Here is a 15,776-nt window from a genome sequence, read left to right on the forward strand (position 1 = left end):
TTTTACGCATCACAGAGAACGTAAGCGCATCTACCCCTTTGAATGTAGTTTCACCGCTGGGTTCAGAAGTAAGAATGGAATGGAGAATCGACAGGGAGGGAAAGGATAATGGTTAACGGTTTATGCTTGCTTTTGCGTGCTTATTATATAGTTTAAGGCATGCATATTTCTAAGTACATTTTAAGTTACCAACTCAGCAGTAGTAAAAGTATAAACTAAAACTATTAATGCGTGTGCATCGAGATCAGAAAGGCTAAACAGAATTATGACTTTATTCTAGCTAATGCTTAAATACAGTTTGCTCACGATCACGGTAATGATCCGGTATCATTGTCTGTTATATCCTAATAGATAAAGACAACTCCAGAAAACATAATGTGGTCCTACAGTGTGCGACTCTATTATAAATAGCGTTTTCGCGCAGGCAAATCTTTTGGAAAATTGTTTTTGGAAATCCATTTCTAAGAAACGCTAAGAGACTTTTGAAATACCAATAAAACTATGACTGAAGTTAGAATGCGAAGATAATTTGAAGACTTATTAGGGCTGCTTTTTACCGTTTATTTTCTGCAGCTCTATGCAGATAATTATACTAATCAACTGATAAACCAAATGGAGGAAACGCGAAAAAGGATTTTACATCTTGAAAATCAACAGAAAGAAGAAAGGATTACTCTAGCTTTCTAGACAAATTTATCATACTGCAGTTATTGGCACACTAGTCACAGCATAAGGTAATCGACGTATAAGGTGGATCTGTATGAATCCTGCTTATTGATATTCCATATAATTTCAGAAATTTAGTCCTTCCATTACATTATTTTAAATTATATAAACATTGTAATAAAATAACCTGCAATAATGTAAATTTCTATTTACACTACTCTACCAAAATATTAAAGAACGAGCTGTAGAATGAGCCTAAATTCATTGTTTTTAGAGAATTGCTTTCAGATCGGTCGGCCACATTTGTTTGGTAAAGATACGGGAAGTCACGTGACAGAAATCTAGAACCCTCGTAACGTCAATCGAGAATATGTGGGATCACTCTAAACAGTGATTCATGGATTCATGAGTGCCATCACAGATTCTCGACTGGACTCAGGTTACTGTATTGGCCGAGGCAGATGCTGATTCTCTGCTTTCTGAATTTTTCTTACATGGGGTAGGGGAAGATATTTGTGGTGAGGTCCTCTGGCAGAAGGGCATCTTCTTCCACCAATGGTCGACAGTAACCGCTGATTAAAGGTCCTAGAAGCTGCATCGATACTTTAGCAAACTCTTCTATTGCCCTTAACCTATGATGATGATGACGATACGTAATGTTAAATGCCTTTCCTATGATATCCTTAATGACTCAACCGAGATGCTGCAACTGTTTTTACAGATCTGTTGTGAGAGGCATGCAGATATCGGAGCGCTACATTTTCTAATATATTTGTGGGGGTAGTGTATACGGTTAAATAATATTTATTTCTTATAAAGACTGAGAAACTGCAACAATTTGGAAGGTATTTGAGCTTAGCATTATCTAATTTTGCTACTCACTTAACTGAATTCTCGGGAAGGGATTTTGCAATCACAGCTGTTCATTCAAATAGACTGGCACGATAAGAATGACACAAATTTCATGCTTAGCCAAACGCGTGGCATAAGCTCATCTTTTATCACTAATAATAACCACATTGGTTTCCAGGTTAAGTGGACCAAATATAATCAGAATAACACGCGCATATGCGTTTAGTGAGCCTGAAATACTTATAGATCATGTTTGAAGGTATTTATTGATTTTGAAGCTGGAAAGGCAGCGGACATTACGTTCTATACAACAATTTGATATTTAATCTAAACTTGATGTTTACCAAAGAATCTGAATTTCCCCTAATTGAAAACAGATGCTTGCGGTACCCGAACTCAGCAAATGCGAGTTTGTGTTTGTATGGCGTGATATTCCTAGAAAAGCAGATTTAAATCACACTAGATCTTAAATTCTAATACACTACCTTACGAAAATATTAGATAATGCAAATAATAAAAAGAATAGTTTTTATTTGGTTCCCCATCAAACAAATTATCGTTAATAACTGTCCTTCTATAATTAAACCTATTCGACTCTCATCAACTTATTGTGCGGATTATTTATTGCAGGCATTTACTAAATAGCTGGTTAGAGAGAGAAAATTAAAATCAATGGAAAATGTATATAGCACAGAGAATAACTCCCAACCAAGAAAGATATTAGAACCTATAGTTAGTACCGTGCATGGGTTGAAGGTTGAGAGTTAGAGTATAAACAGAATGGTGTCTGTTTATAAAATAGCTGCATGTTTGAAACTGCTAAATATTTTCTACGATAAGCCGATGTTTATTTTCTGGAATAAATGGAGCGAGCATCCCTTTTGCGCGCTCTGTCTTTTCTACACATATTTGAAAGTATACACCATCAGGACTCAGTATTTATCATGGAAGAAAATAGGTTCTCTCTCGCTTTTCTTCAAAACAAATGGCTCCGATTAAAGCAATAGTTGATGTTGCGTGAAAAAGATCGCGCACGTTGCTACTTAAAGATAGACGCAATCCTTTTCTTACATTATTCTTAAGCCATATCGGTACGCTGTTTCAGGGCATGTTTTATTTACGTGTCTACTCAGTGTATAATAGCCATTTATTTAACTATTTAAGTAGATAATACTAATTAAAAACTTCGTATCCATTTATTTGATTTCTGAATATAAAACATTTTCTATCTTTGTAGCTCTTCAATTAACCGTGCTTTCTTTAACCTTTTTAAGGGGTCATTCTTTCGTTTTCCTGTAGTGCGTACCCCACGCTGTGGGTAGCTTTCGTTACAAATGTAATTACGTCTAAAAGGAAGTGATTTATTTCTTTCATCGCTAGCGGGTCCTTGCTGGCTGTTCTTAATTGATATATCATAGACTTCCAGCTGTCTAATGGGATCAGAACGTCTGTCCTCTTCTGTAAGGTCCATTGGAGGTCGGATAACGCCAAATACTTCTACTTCGTGTGGCACTGGTTGTGTTTCCATCATTTCTAGCTAGCCAAGTACACATAGAAATGATTGGTCCATTACATTTACAGATGGAAAGCCGGGAGTGACATCGTGGATAAAACAGATAAAGAGAGAACAGGAAATGAGATTTCAGGAAGCCATCTTTCGCTTTTTTCCCCTTTCTTTTCGTACTAAGATGAAGAAACACCACGTACACTGGTTTACGACAACATTTAACAAACCTAACCAACAAAACCGTATTGGGATAAAGGGCTTCTCTATTAAGTTCTAATTTAATAAGTTCCCTTGTTCTTGATGGTGGCTCCATCTGCAGTTAGTTTTTTCCTATCTTAAGAACTGGAAGTTGAAAGAAACAGTGGAAGTCTCCATCACACTTATGATAATTAAAAGTGAATCGATTTCTTTTAGAATCTCGTTGTGTTATACACCTATCTTCAACGTGCATGAGTTTCAATTAGCGGCAGTCACTGAATCAGAAAAATAATTACTTTTCCTAAAGAGAAGTTTTACTTAAATGGATTATGTAAGTAAGCTTTCTTGGTGGAATTTGATTATTTTATTGTGGCCGTTCAATGAAGCAGAGACGAGAAGGAAGGGGAGAGGAAGAAACCCGCGACACTAAGTAACCATTTTATGATAATGGGCAGATATTAATGAGTACAAAGATGGAATGTTTAATGATTCCTCAGTCGACAGCAGTATCAAAAAGGCCTTTCAGATAATCCTTCACCGTTTACGGTGTAATAGATACAGTTTTCAGATTGAATTTCATTCTTAGTGATGGTAATTTGGCGTCTTTCTTTACTACTCATTACTGCCCGAAGGTATGAGGATGTATACAAATAAAAAAATACGAGTGTAAAAGCGAGCCATTACACCGAAATAATTCGACACAATCTGGCATCGCTAGATTCCTCGGCCATTATTAAGGAACGCTATATGGCTCTTTTAATTATACCTTTATCTTCATGAATGTCTTAAACAAACTTGCGTATCTTTTCGCCTGCTTGTTTTCAAGATGCCCTAATGAAAGTGCTAAGCGACACCATAACTTAAGTGACAAAGTTGTCTGCGTGTTGAATCTATGATTATATCTCTGGCCATGCAGTTATTTTACATCGTGATAATTACTCTTTAAATTATAATTATACATTCGGAATGGTTCGTTTCTTTGCTTCGTGTTGTCTTTTTCATATTATTTCTTTGTTTGGGTATTTTCTTTTAACAACATTTATCTAATATACATTCAACATTAGGATGTAGAGGGAAATTAAAGAGTAACAATAATTATATATGTGAATCCCTTGTATACTTAAGGTATATTAGTAGTTCACATATATAAGTATGCAGATTATTAGGCATCATCTTTATTGGTGGCGCACCTTTCGTACTAGCCGAACTGTTATCCTATTAAGTTATAATTTAGATTCTATTAAGTAAGATTTTTAAAATGAATTGAAAATTGAAAAGAAAAATCTTATTTTTTATTCTTAGCCCACTGCTCCTGACCTATACTCAAACTTATATATATATATATATTTTTTATTTTATATTATGAGGGCTGTTTGTAAAGTAAGGTAACATGTTTTTGTCAAAATACATCAGAAAAACGATACTAAGACATTTCCTAGTAAATTTCGAAAGTCACCCACCATATTCAGCTACTGTTCCAATCGTAAAATTCATTTTGTGAGTACCTGTCCTGCGGGATGCCCTATTTGAATAAATAGTGCAACATCCCTCATGACAATTCTGTTATATTTGGTTCTTGTGTATTACGTTGGACCTTACGAATTTCGCAATTCATGAATTTCTCAGGGACCATTCCTTTGGCATACAGAGATCGGATAAGCGCATGAGCTTCTTCATTTGTCCACCTTTCAAGCAGGGCAGACATTTTGACATTTTGGTTCAATTATCTAATGTCAACAAGGTGTACAGCGTACTCCCAAGAATAAAAGAATTGACATAATATTATTCATGCGCCTATTTACAATAGGAGACGGCAGAGTCTTCTACCCAAACGTATTTACTACATTACTTTCAAACAGCCTTCGTATTTCGGAGAATTATTGTTTTGTATATTTTATACTTTTTATATTTATATAAATTTTAAAAATTTTTAAAATTTATTAATTCTAATAAATATTTGGAATTAATTGATTAATATTAAAATTTCAATATTAATTTTAAAAAGCGTATTATAAAGTAATACACTTAGTGCTTTTTGATATTATGTAATATTAATCGTTTTAACTATCGAAAACAAGATAAAAAGATTTATCAGTGTTATGGTGAGGAACAATATATGCAATTTGTAAGCTAGAACTTTTTTTGAACGGTTAATTTTTTTTCTATATTTCATCCTTGAAATATGTAGATGATTTCGAGTTAAATGACTGCTAAAATTAGCTTGAAGTTTATCTCCTAGTCAAACGAGATGTATTTGGTAGCATAAAGGCACAAAAATACCGAGAAAATGCGGTATCTCAAAGAATTATCTTGATACAGATATTGTCACTTGGCCCTGCAATAAATACATTTCCATTAGATTTCATCTCTGCGTTTCTCGGAATGCTTGTGACTTATGTACGTTTTCTAATAAGTTTTCCCAGTTACTACAGAAGCTGTAGCAGCTTGTGTAGTAACTGAGACATCAAGGATGCGCATTTTTACAGACAGAAACATACAGAGCTATCTTTTGAAGAATTTCCATCTCAATGTAAATGCAGAAATGAAATTCAATGACGATGTCCCCACTCCCTTAAAGCTTAGCTTGCAGAAAGTAATAATCAATATAATAACTTCGTTCAATAAAATGGATTATTTGTTAATTTAACTTTCATTTCGGAAGATAAACATGCTAATGCCACATTTTGTATGAGATGGGTAGAAGATGGAACGCAAACACGGATTCTTTTACTTGATCAAATAGTTCCATGAATTTTAAGGGGGGCTTTAATGCCTATTTTGCATTTCGAAAGGCACCAGGAGTCTTTACTGTAGAAGCAGAGAGCTCCTTTCAAATTTGTTTCGTGCGTGATATTTAGGATTCTTTACAGCAATGCATAAATAAATGAACAGATGGCGAATTTAAGTCAAAGCGTTCTGACTCTGAACAGTTGTAAATCCTTGTTCAGAAAAAGAGTATTCAAGTCAAATATTGAAAGGATATATTGTAGAAATAAACGTTAATGGTTCATTAACGTACTTATACAATTTTAAAATGCATTAAAATAAATATTGTTTAATAAAAATTTAACAAAATTTTAAATGTTAAGACTTTTTGAAGATTAACTCAGTATTATAAATTTGAGGGTAATTTATGTGAAATTTTATGAAAGATGCTTATATTAATATCTCGTATATCAGAGGGAAACACTTTCGTACAGTTCAAAATTTTTTCTCTAATTAAAAAAAAAACACAATAAAGGTTACCTTTGCGCATTTGAACGCATGTCATAATGAGAAAGGCATATTACTGTTTTTGCATACACTGAATAATGAAATATAAGTTGAGTTACGGGCCTCGTGGGTAGCATAGTTGGTAGAATCAGTATCCTCCCTCCACCGAGAGGAAAAGACTCTAGTTCGAGTCCCATCGATGAAGTGAGGAATTTTTATGGGCCTTTTTCACAACAAGCTGTGTTAGTCGGTCTCAAGCGAAGGTGGAATGGTTTTTCCTCCGGGAAACTCGGGTTTTTCGTCCAGCAAACAAAAAATCAACCACAGAACACATGCAATTTACAACACTATACATGGAGCAATATGGCCTTAGTCGCTGATGTTCCTAAAACCCTACTACAACAACAAGTTGAGTTATTTATAACAAGGCGAAAAATTATTTATATATGTAATTCCTTATATCAGAGGCGAGATCGGTTAACAGTCAACATATTCAGGAACTCCAAATTAAATGTAGTATTTCTCACTTCCCGTTTACTGTCAGGCCAGGCCTGATATAGCCGAGTAGCCAGTAAGGGGGAATAAACACGAATTTGAGTTGAAAGTAGTTCGAACTCAAGTTACTGTTAGACTACTATACAAATTGGAGCAGAATGGTTATTAAGGGTAAGTTGCTACAATGGATAAAAGGGTAGTTAAGTGGGAGAGGACAGAGGGTGCTAATCAATGGACGCTGCTCTTCGTGGACTAATGTTATTAGTGGAGTCCCACAGGGTTCGGTGTTGGGCCCACTGTTGTTTTTTATATTTATCAATGATATTGATGAAGTATATCAGGCTTAGTGTCGAAGTTTAGAGATGATACAAAAGTTGGCAGAGTTGTTAATGACAGTAATGGCAGTGTGCTACTGCAACAGGATCTAGAAAATTTGGGCAGATAGGATGAGAAGTAGCAACTGAAGTTTAACATTGACAAATGCAATGTATTGCATATGGGTAGAAGTAACCCCAGAGGAACGTACCAACTATGTAGTACTACACTTACGGTGGTAGAAAATGAAAAAGACCTGGGAGTAATTGTGCATTCAGATATGAAGTTTTCTGAGCAATGCAGACAGGCTGCAAGAGCAGGTCATGGGGTTTTGTCAATGATTATACAGGAATCTTGATAGCAGGGAAAAGGAGGTGATTATCCCTCTGAATAAGGCAATGATCAGGCCACGCCTTGAGTACAGGTCTGGAGGCCTCATTTTAGGAAGGATGTAGAGTTGCTCGAGCGTGTACAGAGAAGGGCAACAAGATTGGTGAGCGGAATGAAGGGATCCACTTACCAAGAGAGGTTTAAGTTCTGCAAATTGCAGCAGCTGGAGACTAGGCACCTGCGAGGTGATTGATTGAGGTGTATAAGGCCTTGAATGGGTTGAGCACGTTGAATTATGATGGGATTCTTCAACTTGCTCAGATTACGAACCTAAGAGGACATAAATTCAAATTGAGGAAAGACAGTTATAGAATAGATGTGCGGAAATATGCCTTTAGCCAGCGGATGGTTAATTGCTGGAACAACCTTCCATCTGTAGTTGTGGAAGATGATAGCTTAAATAAATTCGAGGAGGAACTGGACAAACTTTTAGAGGAAATGGTTGTGATTTTTATTTTTTTTTTGGTTTGTTTGTTATTTGGTTTTTTAGGAGCATTAGCAACTAATGTCATATTGCTCCTGGGATATGCGGTGGACATTCCCTGACATTTTTGCATCCTCCGTATTTGGTGGTCACGGGCTTGAACCCCGGTCTAATCAAGAAGCGTGTGCTACGCACTGCTGCTCCTGCCCACCTGGCTACGGAGGCGCCATTTTTTTTTTTTTTTTTTTTTTTTGGCTGATGTCACATAAGTTCATACGCTTGCTGTTTTGCATCACATGCCTCTATTACTATTAATGATTAAACTCTTCTCATGACTATTTGATTGATTTTTTATTATTTGTAATGAATATATTCCTCTTTTTCAACGAAAATGGAGCCCCAACCTTTTCAAATGTGTGCCAAGTAACATGCCATTGTATTAACGTTTAGGTGTCCTTGTTTTGCTAACAAACGTTTTCACTTTTAAGACAGAACGAATCTTAATTAAACCACAGGTCATGTGACCTGAAAATATTCTGAAAAGGCAGTATGCAGGCTAGCTAGAATTTACTATCTTGAAATCTGCAGAACGTAGAGCAGATTAAAACCTCGATACCAATGCAGTCTTAGCCAGTGTTTAAGTATATTTTTAATGGAGTTACCACAGTATTCGGCATTGCTGCAGAGTCGATTAGGCAGCGTGGTATTGCCCAGACTAGCAATGCACGTACCATTCTCTCACGGCTCATTTGCATACTACAATAGAAATTTAATTACACCCGGGCAGCACAAGGCTTCAATAGCTCGCGTTTGCCTTTACACAGTGTGACATCATAGTTAACAAGCAAGTGTGGAGCTCTTCACCTAACAGGGGAGGATAGAAAGCAAGAGCGTACTTGGAGGGGTTATCGTATTAGCGTAGCTTCACAGAAGCCTATAGGGGGATGCTAGCATGTAGTCTTAATTAGTTACATACATATGTATTTGGAGAGCCGCTGCATAACTTTTAATAGTGTTTGTAGTCCCAAGAAAGTTTTCAAAAAGGTTTTATGACGTCACCGTGATTTTACTGGCTTACCTGGTTGAAGCAGGGGTTTAAAGAGCTCGACAGTATTCATTATTTTATGAATTTCATTTATTATTCCCGATGCATAAATAAATAATTCATAGAAAACAAAACTAATCTAGTCCCATACGATCTCAGTTCTTTAATTCAAATATTTAGACATTTTTTAATTAGATGTCTTAAGTGAAATAATCATATAAATTATATGTCCACCAGAACGGACATAAGAATTTTAAAGCGCGAATATATATAAAGACAAAATACATCTTGAAGTATTTCTCTATTGAATTGAAATGGTTCATAGCAAAGAATTCAAGTTTCTGTTCATCCCATTAGTTTACTGTATTCGCAGGAGAAGTTGTCCGAAACTTTTCTACCGATTTTTCATCTATATTCCATTATTCATGTTTTTGTCTCTAAATATTTCATTCTGTCTACTGGAAAAACACCAACAAAGATATGATCGGTGATTTTTGTTACAATAAAAATTACGAAATCTTTACGGTTAGAGCTAAACAGTGCTAAAACAAAGCAAAAATTGATTTCTCAAGATTCTTCTGCAGTGTTTCAGAAATAAGGAATCGAAGTTTTACAAAAAACACTTCTCGGAACTACGGGAATGAAAAATAAGTTTTACCATTACAGTTTATTTTATGCATGTATTCTATCTCGTGTTGATTCTTCATATTTCTAACGATTTATACTGTATATCATTTGAAATTTCACTACTATTTCAAGATAAAGTGGGACAGGTCCAAGAACTAAGTAAGAATAATTTAACTTAAATCATCGTTGTGAAGTTCGATGAGCAAACAAGACGGACACAATCCTTATCCTTCGAGAATTCAACAATATTGAACTGAAAACCAAGTAAAAATAATTCCTCCATTGTGATGGAAATGTTTCTGAAAAGTTCAGCATACAGCAGATATAACTTAATTCTTAAGTAAAGGTGAAGATTGCGTCTGAGGCTAGTACTGTACAGAATTATTCAATTAAAATACAAAGCAGTTTGCGATACACACTTAAAACTGTTACACGGTGTTCTGGAAGCTGGACTGCTGTTTGAAGAGTATGGAGTCAATTTCTCCGGGAAACCCATATTACACGCCGTACCAATATATGCTGTAAAACTCCTCAAGTACCACTGCTGTTACAATGAAACTGTCTTCTGCCACCGGTCTAAAATATCTCAATCCATATCCAATACTACCATGTACATTGTTGCCAATTATCTCGGTGCACACCAATAACACCAATAACTCTCGAAGTAATGTAAAATGATATATTTTTTAAATATTTTTGCATATTTTAAAAAGAAATTGTTCGTGTCTTAACCTCGATCAGAACGCCTTAAAAAACTAACTAATATTAGCTCACTGTTAATGCAACGTTTATTACCGAAGGGATTAGCTCTCTACTATAATTGGGACCACAAATTCTGGCTATTGCGATGAACGCGAGTTCGCGACAACACAAAAACCTTAACATGTCGCCCGTCGTATCTTTCAAAAAGAAAAAGAAACACCCCTTTCTAAAGCCATTTACAGATCCCCTTTAACTTCTCTATTCCTGATCCTCCCATACAGGTTTTTGTCGGCATCCATCAAGGTAAGAAGACATCTCATTAGCCAAGGGCTTTATTGAAATTTTCTCAATATTAATAGGAACTGTTGCGCCTTCAGCGGACAACGCATTAGGAGAAGGTGCATCGAGGCTTGATGCGTACTCCCGCACGTGGAAAAAAATCGATACTGTTGAGAGGACGGCGAAATAAGGCAATTTACACTTTAAAGACAAGGACTTGATGGTCTTAAGTTAGTTTGTTCGCCATTCTGGTGAGTGATGTCTGTATAATGAGTTTAAGCAACCGTAATAATGAATTTAAGCAACCGTATAACTCAATACACTAAGTATAATACCATTAGGTCCTCTTAATTGTTCTCTAATAATAATGGAATTTATTATATTACAGTTCTAGCATCTATTCTTCAAACTGAACAGGATGAAGTGTTCATAAAAAATTAAATCCAAAGCTTCATTCAATAGGACTTGAAGCTGCCATAGTTATTGGGTGTTTTTGATCAGTTTGTTTTACATAACTGTGTTGTATACTTATTCCTAACGTGCTTAAAGTTTAATAGAGATAAAACTGATTTAATTCTGTGAACGATGCGTAAAATTTATTGAGAAAAAAATCGTTACACAAAGCACATTTGTGTTCACTTTTCTCAATAGCAAAAATTCCTAGAAACAACTTAATTGCATTATCTGTGTGTTTATACCCTCGTGGACAATTTATCAGGCACGACCTTGTGAAATAAAAAAAAATGAATGACACTTAACTGTACTTTAATAACATAAACATAATCTTATTAGTTTATATTATATAACGTATCAAGAATAGTTATATATTTCCATCATCGGAGAATTGTGCATTGTAAAAAATTGTTTTATTACTAGATCTTCGTTATATTTGATCATGATTATAAATTCAACAGCACAATATATATTAGTAACAAGATGGACTGATATATGACACGTACTTATTAATATTTTACGTTTACAGAAACCGATGGAATCAGAAACCTCACAAGCAATCCAATCACGTCGAATATTAGCGATGATATCACGCAAGAATATTTTGAAAGATTCACCGTCCAAACACCGATGCATATCTCACAGGATTCATCAGGTAATAAACAAATCTGGTTTCATTTAACTAAAGTTTTAACATTTTTTAAAATAATTTTAGACATCCAATTAACACGCTTCTCGTCAGAAACATGTTAATGTGATGTTACTGAACTTAGAAATCATAATATTACGAATGTTGAGGAGGGGTGGATGACAGCTGGAAAAATAATCGGAGAGAGAGTTCAAAATACACTCGTCAAAATAATTAAGTGATCACAACACGGGCAAACGAAGTTTGTCTAAACAATGGCATATACCTTATGATGTGGCTGAGCCTAAATTCAGATCAGTATATCTAAAACGTTCAAAGGAACTAATAGATTGTGCAGTGATCTCTTAATTTATTTTGATGAGTGTTTTCACGTGAGGTGTATTAACCACAGTTTCATAACAGCATACACAGATAATTTTGGCAAAATGCATTAAAGATACACAACATTTATAAATATATGTTTAAACAGAGTAGCCATTTTATGAGGTATACACGCAGTTTTCATGAAATGAGACAATTTCACAATAACAGCACCACATATTTGTACCAGGTGATATAAAGCAAATGGGCATATACTTAGGAATGCAGTATGCGTGAAATAAGAAAGAGATTAAAATTAAATTAAAACAAGATGAAAGATTAAAATTACTTTGAAACGTGACATGGTAGTCGGTGCAAGACGTCCCAGTAACAGCGATCCTGGTGTCGTAAATAGCTCCCTGGTGCGAGTAACAGAATTACAGTCAGTAAAATAACAACTAAATACTAGAGTGGTAACCAAAGAAGCATTTAAGAACGCATAACTCTTGTAACTTGTCACGGATGGGATATCGCAGCCAAAGACCGAACCGGGTTCCACTCCAATCAACAAAAAACAAGAAAGAACGGTTACAGTGGGCTCAGGAACACCAACACTGGGCAGTGGAGGATTGAAAGAACGTTGCCTGATCTAACGAATCCTGGTTCTTGCTGTTTCACGCTGATAGGAGTACCAGAATATCAAAAACGGCATGAATCTATTGACCCATTCTAATTTAGGAGGGCTTTCTTTAAAAATTTAGAAGATACGGGTTATCTGGAAATTTTTTTCGACCAGGCGAATCCGTTCTTGGCTGCAGTGTGTCCTTCTGCGAAGGAGTTCTTCCTGTAATGCACACCATTTAAAGATGCAGAACTGTATAGAACTGGTTCCAAGAATACGAGAGTGAATCCAGTCTACTGCAGTGGCTTCCCCAGTCTCCAAATCTCAATCCAAATGAGCACTTGAAGGATGAGGTAAAACGAGTTGTTCTGAGTAGAGATCTGCAACAATCCAATTTCCAACAATTGTGGGAAGCAATTCAGTCAAAATGTACTGCTTGGTTTGTATTTATTGACTTTTTGAATGATACAAATAATTGATAAATTTTTTACAGTTCACAATAAATGTTGGAGACCCCACCGCCAACCTCAATGCACTTTGCAAATCTTGTGGTAATATCAAGTGTTGTTCTTCTGAGGTCGTCTTGGCGATCCTTTATGAGGGCAGCAGTATCCAAAATGCGAGAGAGCAATTCGTCTCTTGTATTCACATTTTCTTTGTATACTGCGCTTTTCATCCAGCCCCACAAATAAAAATCTAATGGAGTGAGGTCTGGAGACCTTGACAGCCAATGAATGGGACCACTGCGATCGATCCATCGTTCAGGGAAAGTTCGATTTAGATATTGTATCACCAGATGGGTATAATGTGCAGGAGCCCCGTCATGTTGAAAGTACATACCAATCCTTGTAGCCATTCCCCAATAGTAGTGGAAGTTCGTTTTGCAGAAGTTCTAGGTAAGTGGGCCTTGTAAGACGATTTTGTAACACAACAGCTGATTGTCGATGATACCGCACCGCAGAGAACCGATGTTGAAAATTTGTTTCTACAGTGGCATGCGGATTTTCGTCTGACCACCTATGAGAGTTACGGGTTGTTGATACCGTCACGGGTGAAAGTAGCTTCATTGCTGAACAGTATTAATGGAATTAGTCGGAGATTAGCAGTTACCCACAGACAAAATTCTAATCGTCTCCTGGTTGAAGGTGTTGCACCCGCTGTATGTGAAATGGATACAAGCCGTGCTCACGTAATGTTCGCCATACTCTTTCCGTGGAATACCGATACGCATAGAAATTTTTCGTGCGCTAATAGTAGGACTATGTTCTACTGACTGAAGGATGTGTTCTATTTCATCCACATTTTGTTCATTTGCACGTTTAGAAGAAATATGAGCGCTGGGAATTGTACCAGTCTCACGCAGTTTGGTGTAAACGCTCTAGAACCCAGTATTCTGCGGTTAGGAAACCGTCGACGGTATTCTCTACAAGCAGCAGTAGCACTTCCACCACAAAAACCGTAGACAAACAAACCATATCGGCATATTGAGCATGTGTGAAGATGTGCGGCATTCTTAACAACACTTCTAACACTAAACAGCGTCAGGTTATAATTGCTTCTTGGTCACATCTGATTCAGGGAGCTGTACGAGCCAGTTTCAAACAGCTGTATCTCCGTATCCATTGAGAATTGTACACATGTTTATAAGAACGTTTTTACTCAGAATAATCGATACTATAATCTCTCAAAATATTTACTATTCCTCCTGAATCACCCTGTATACAAAAAACAGAATAGCCAGTGAAAACAACATACCTAATTCTTGCCAAAAATATGCCAAATAAAGTTCAACCCATGGACTACCTCAAAGGACTCTACATGGTTCTTAGATGCTACAGGTTATCTGGAAATTGTTTTCGATCAGACGAATCCGTTCATGGCGGCTCTTGGTTATGATTAGAACACCCGAGTGCGGAATCTGGTTGCAGGTTGAATGGAGACTCGCCGAGAAGAGTATGGTGACACAGTACTCTGGAACTCAAGACATGTTGGTAGTATTAAGAATGGCGATCTTATGAGTACAAGCGAAATATAAACCCCCGAAATATATACATCTACTGATTATACATAGTGGCATAGTATTTAGGGTTAGGCGCCACCGGTGGTTTCCCACATCTGCGCGGCATGTACTCTGTGAAATAATGCAGAACTAACGCAAAAGCCAGAAAAAAAAAGTGTCGTGTCGTGTCGTGTCTGGTATATGTAGTATTGTGTTTTGTTCTGTTGTTATGTCTCTGGCTGCTTGGCCCCTAGTGGGATCCTACGTTACCCGCCACCACCAGGGTCGTCTGCAGGAGTGGGCAGAGCCCCCCTAACCAAAATTTTGATATTAAAGAAACAGAACGCAGGAGCAGTTATAAAAAAAAAAACACTCAAAAGCCTGGTCGCCATGCCCCCTTCCTTATGATGTTACTTGGACCTGGTTGCCATGCCCCCCTTACGATGATACCTGGATACGTCACTGGTCGTCTGAGCTACCTGACAGAGTCACACCAGTGTTTTCCTCGACAATATCCTTCCTGCGACCACAGACAGTCCCAGAACAAACAGATGTGCTCATCTTATCGCTTTGTCATAAATTAAGACACCGTTCGTCACTGGTTAAGATTACTTCAGGACTTCCTGTTCCTGGACTCTAGACAACGGATTCCGTCTATTGAAATTACTTGTAAATCATCAGCATCACCTTTGATACATCCAATTATTTTGATACCTCCGTTTGAGACGATCCATTTTCAAATCTTCGCACAGGGGACGGAGCCTTCATCTTAATCCTTACGAAACCTGTATTAAATACTCTTTCAAGAAAAATAACGGACTGCTCTATAGTGCCTATAAATTCGAATAACTCAGAGATCCGAACACGTATAAACTAAAAAAAAAAAAAACGTTTTTCCTTCGACTAAACTTTGTTGCTTATAACAAATGCACAAATGAAGCAAACTCTGTCCTATCACGTTCCCCTTGGAAGAATAAAAAAAAAAAAAAAGAAGCAAACACGGTGCCACTGCAATTATTAGCAAGTGAACTCACTTCAAA

General features: G+C 36.5%; 1 protein-coding gene across 3 annotated transcripts in view; it reads left to right on the plus strand.

Annotated features, from left to right (window-relative positions):
* Positions 1 to 15,776, plus strand: part of LOC150075148 (uncharacterized) — a 210,342-nt gene that overhangs the window by 39,315 nt on the left and 155,251 nt on the right. For all 3 annotated transcript variants that reach the window (XM_090389119.1, XM_090389120.1, XM_090389121.1), the window contains exon 2: positions 11,696 to 11,821. In XM_090389119.1, coding sequence (XP_090245245.1) covers positions 11,696 to 11,821 — 126 coding nt within the window. The remainder of the gene's footprint in view (positions 1 to 11,695; positions 11,822 to 15,776) is intronic.

The sequence above is a fragment of the Mastigoproctus giganteus genome, chromosome 14 (assembly GCF_048544385.1).
Source record: "Mastigoproctus giganteus isolate SK-2022 chromosome 14, ASM4854438v1, whole genome shotgun sequence".
Classification (NCBI taxonomy): Eukaryota; Metazoa; Arthropoda; class Arachnida; order Uropygi; family Thelyphonidae; genus Mastigoproctus; species Mastigoproctus giganteus.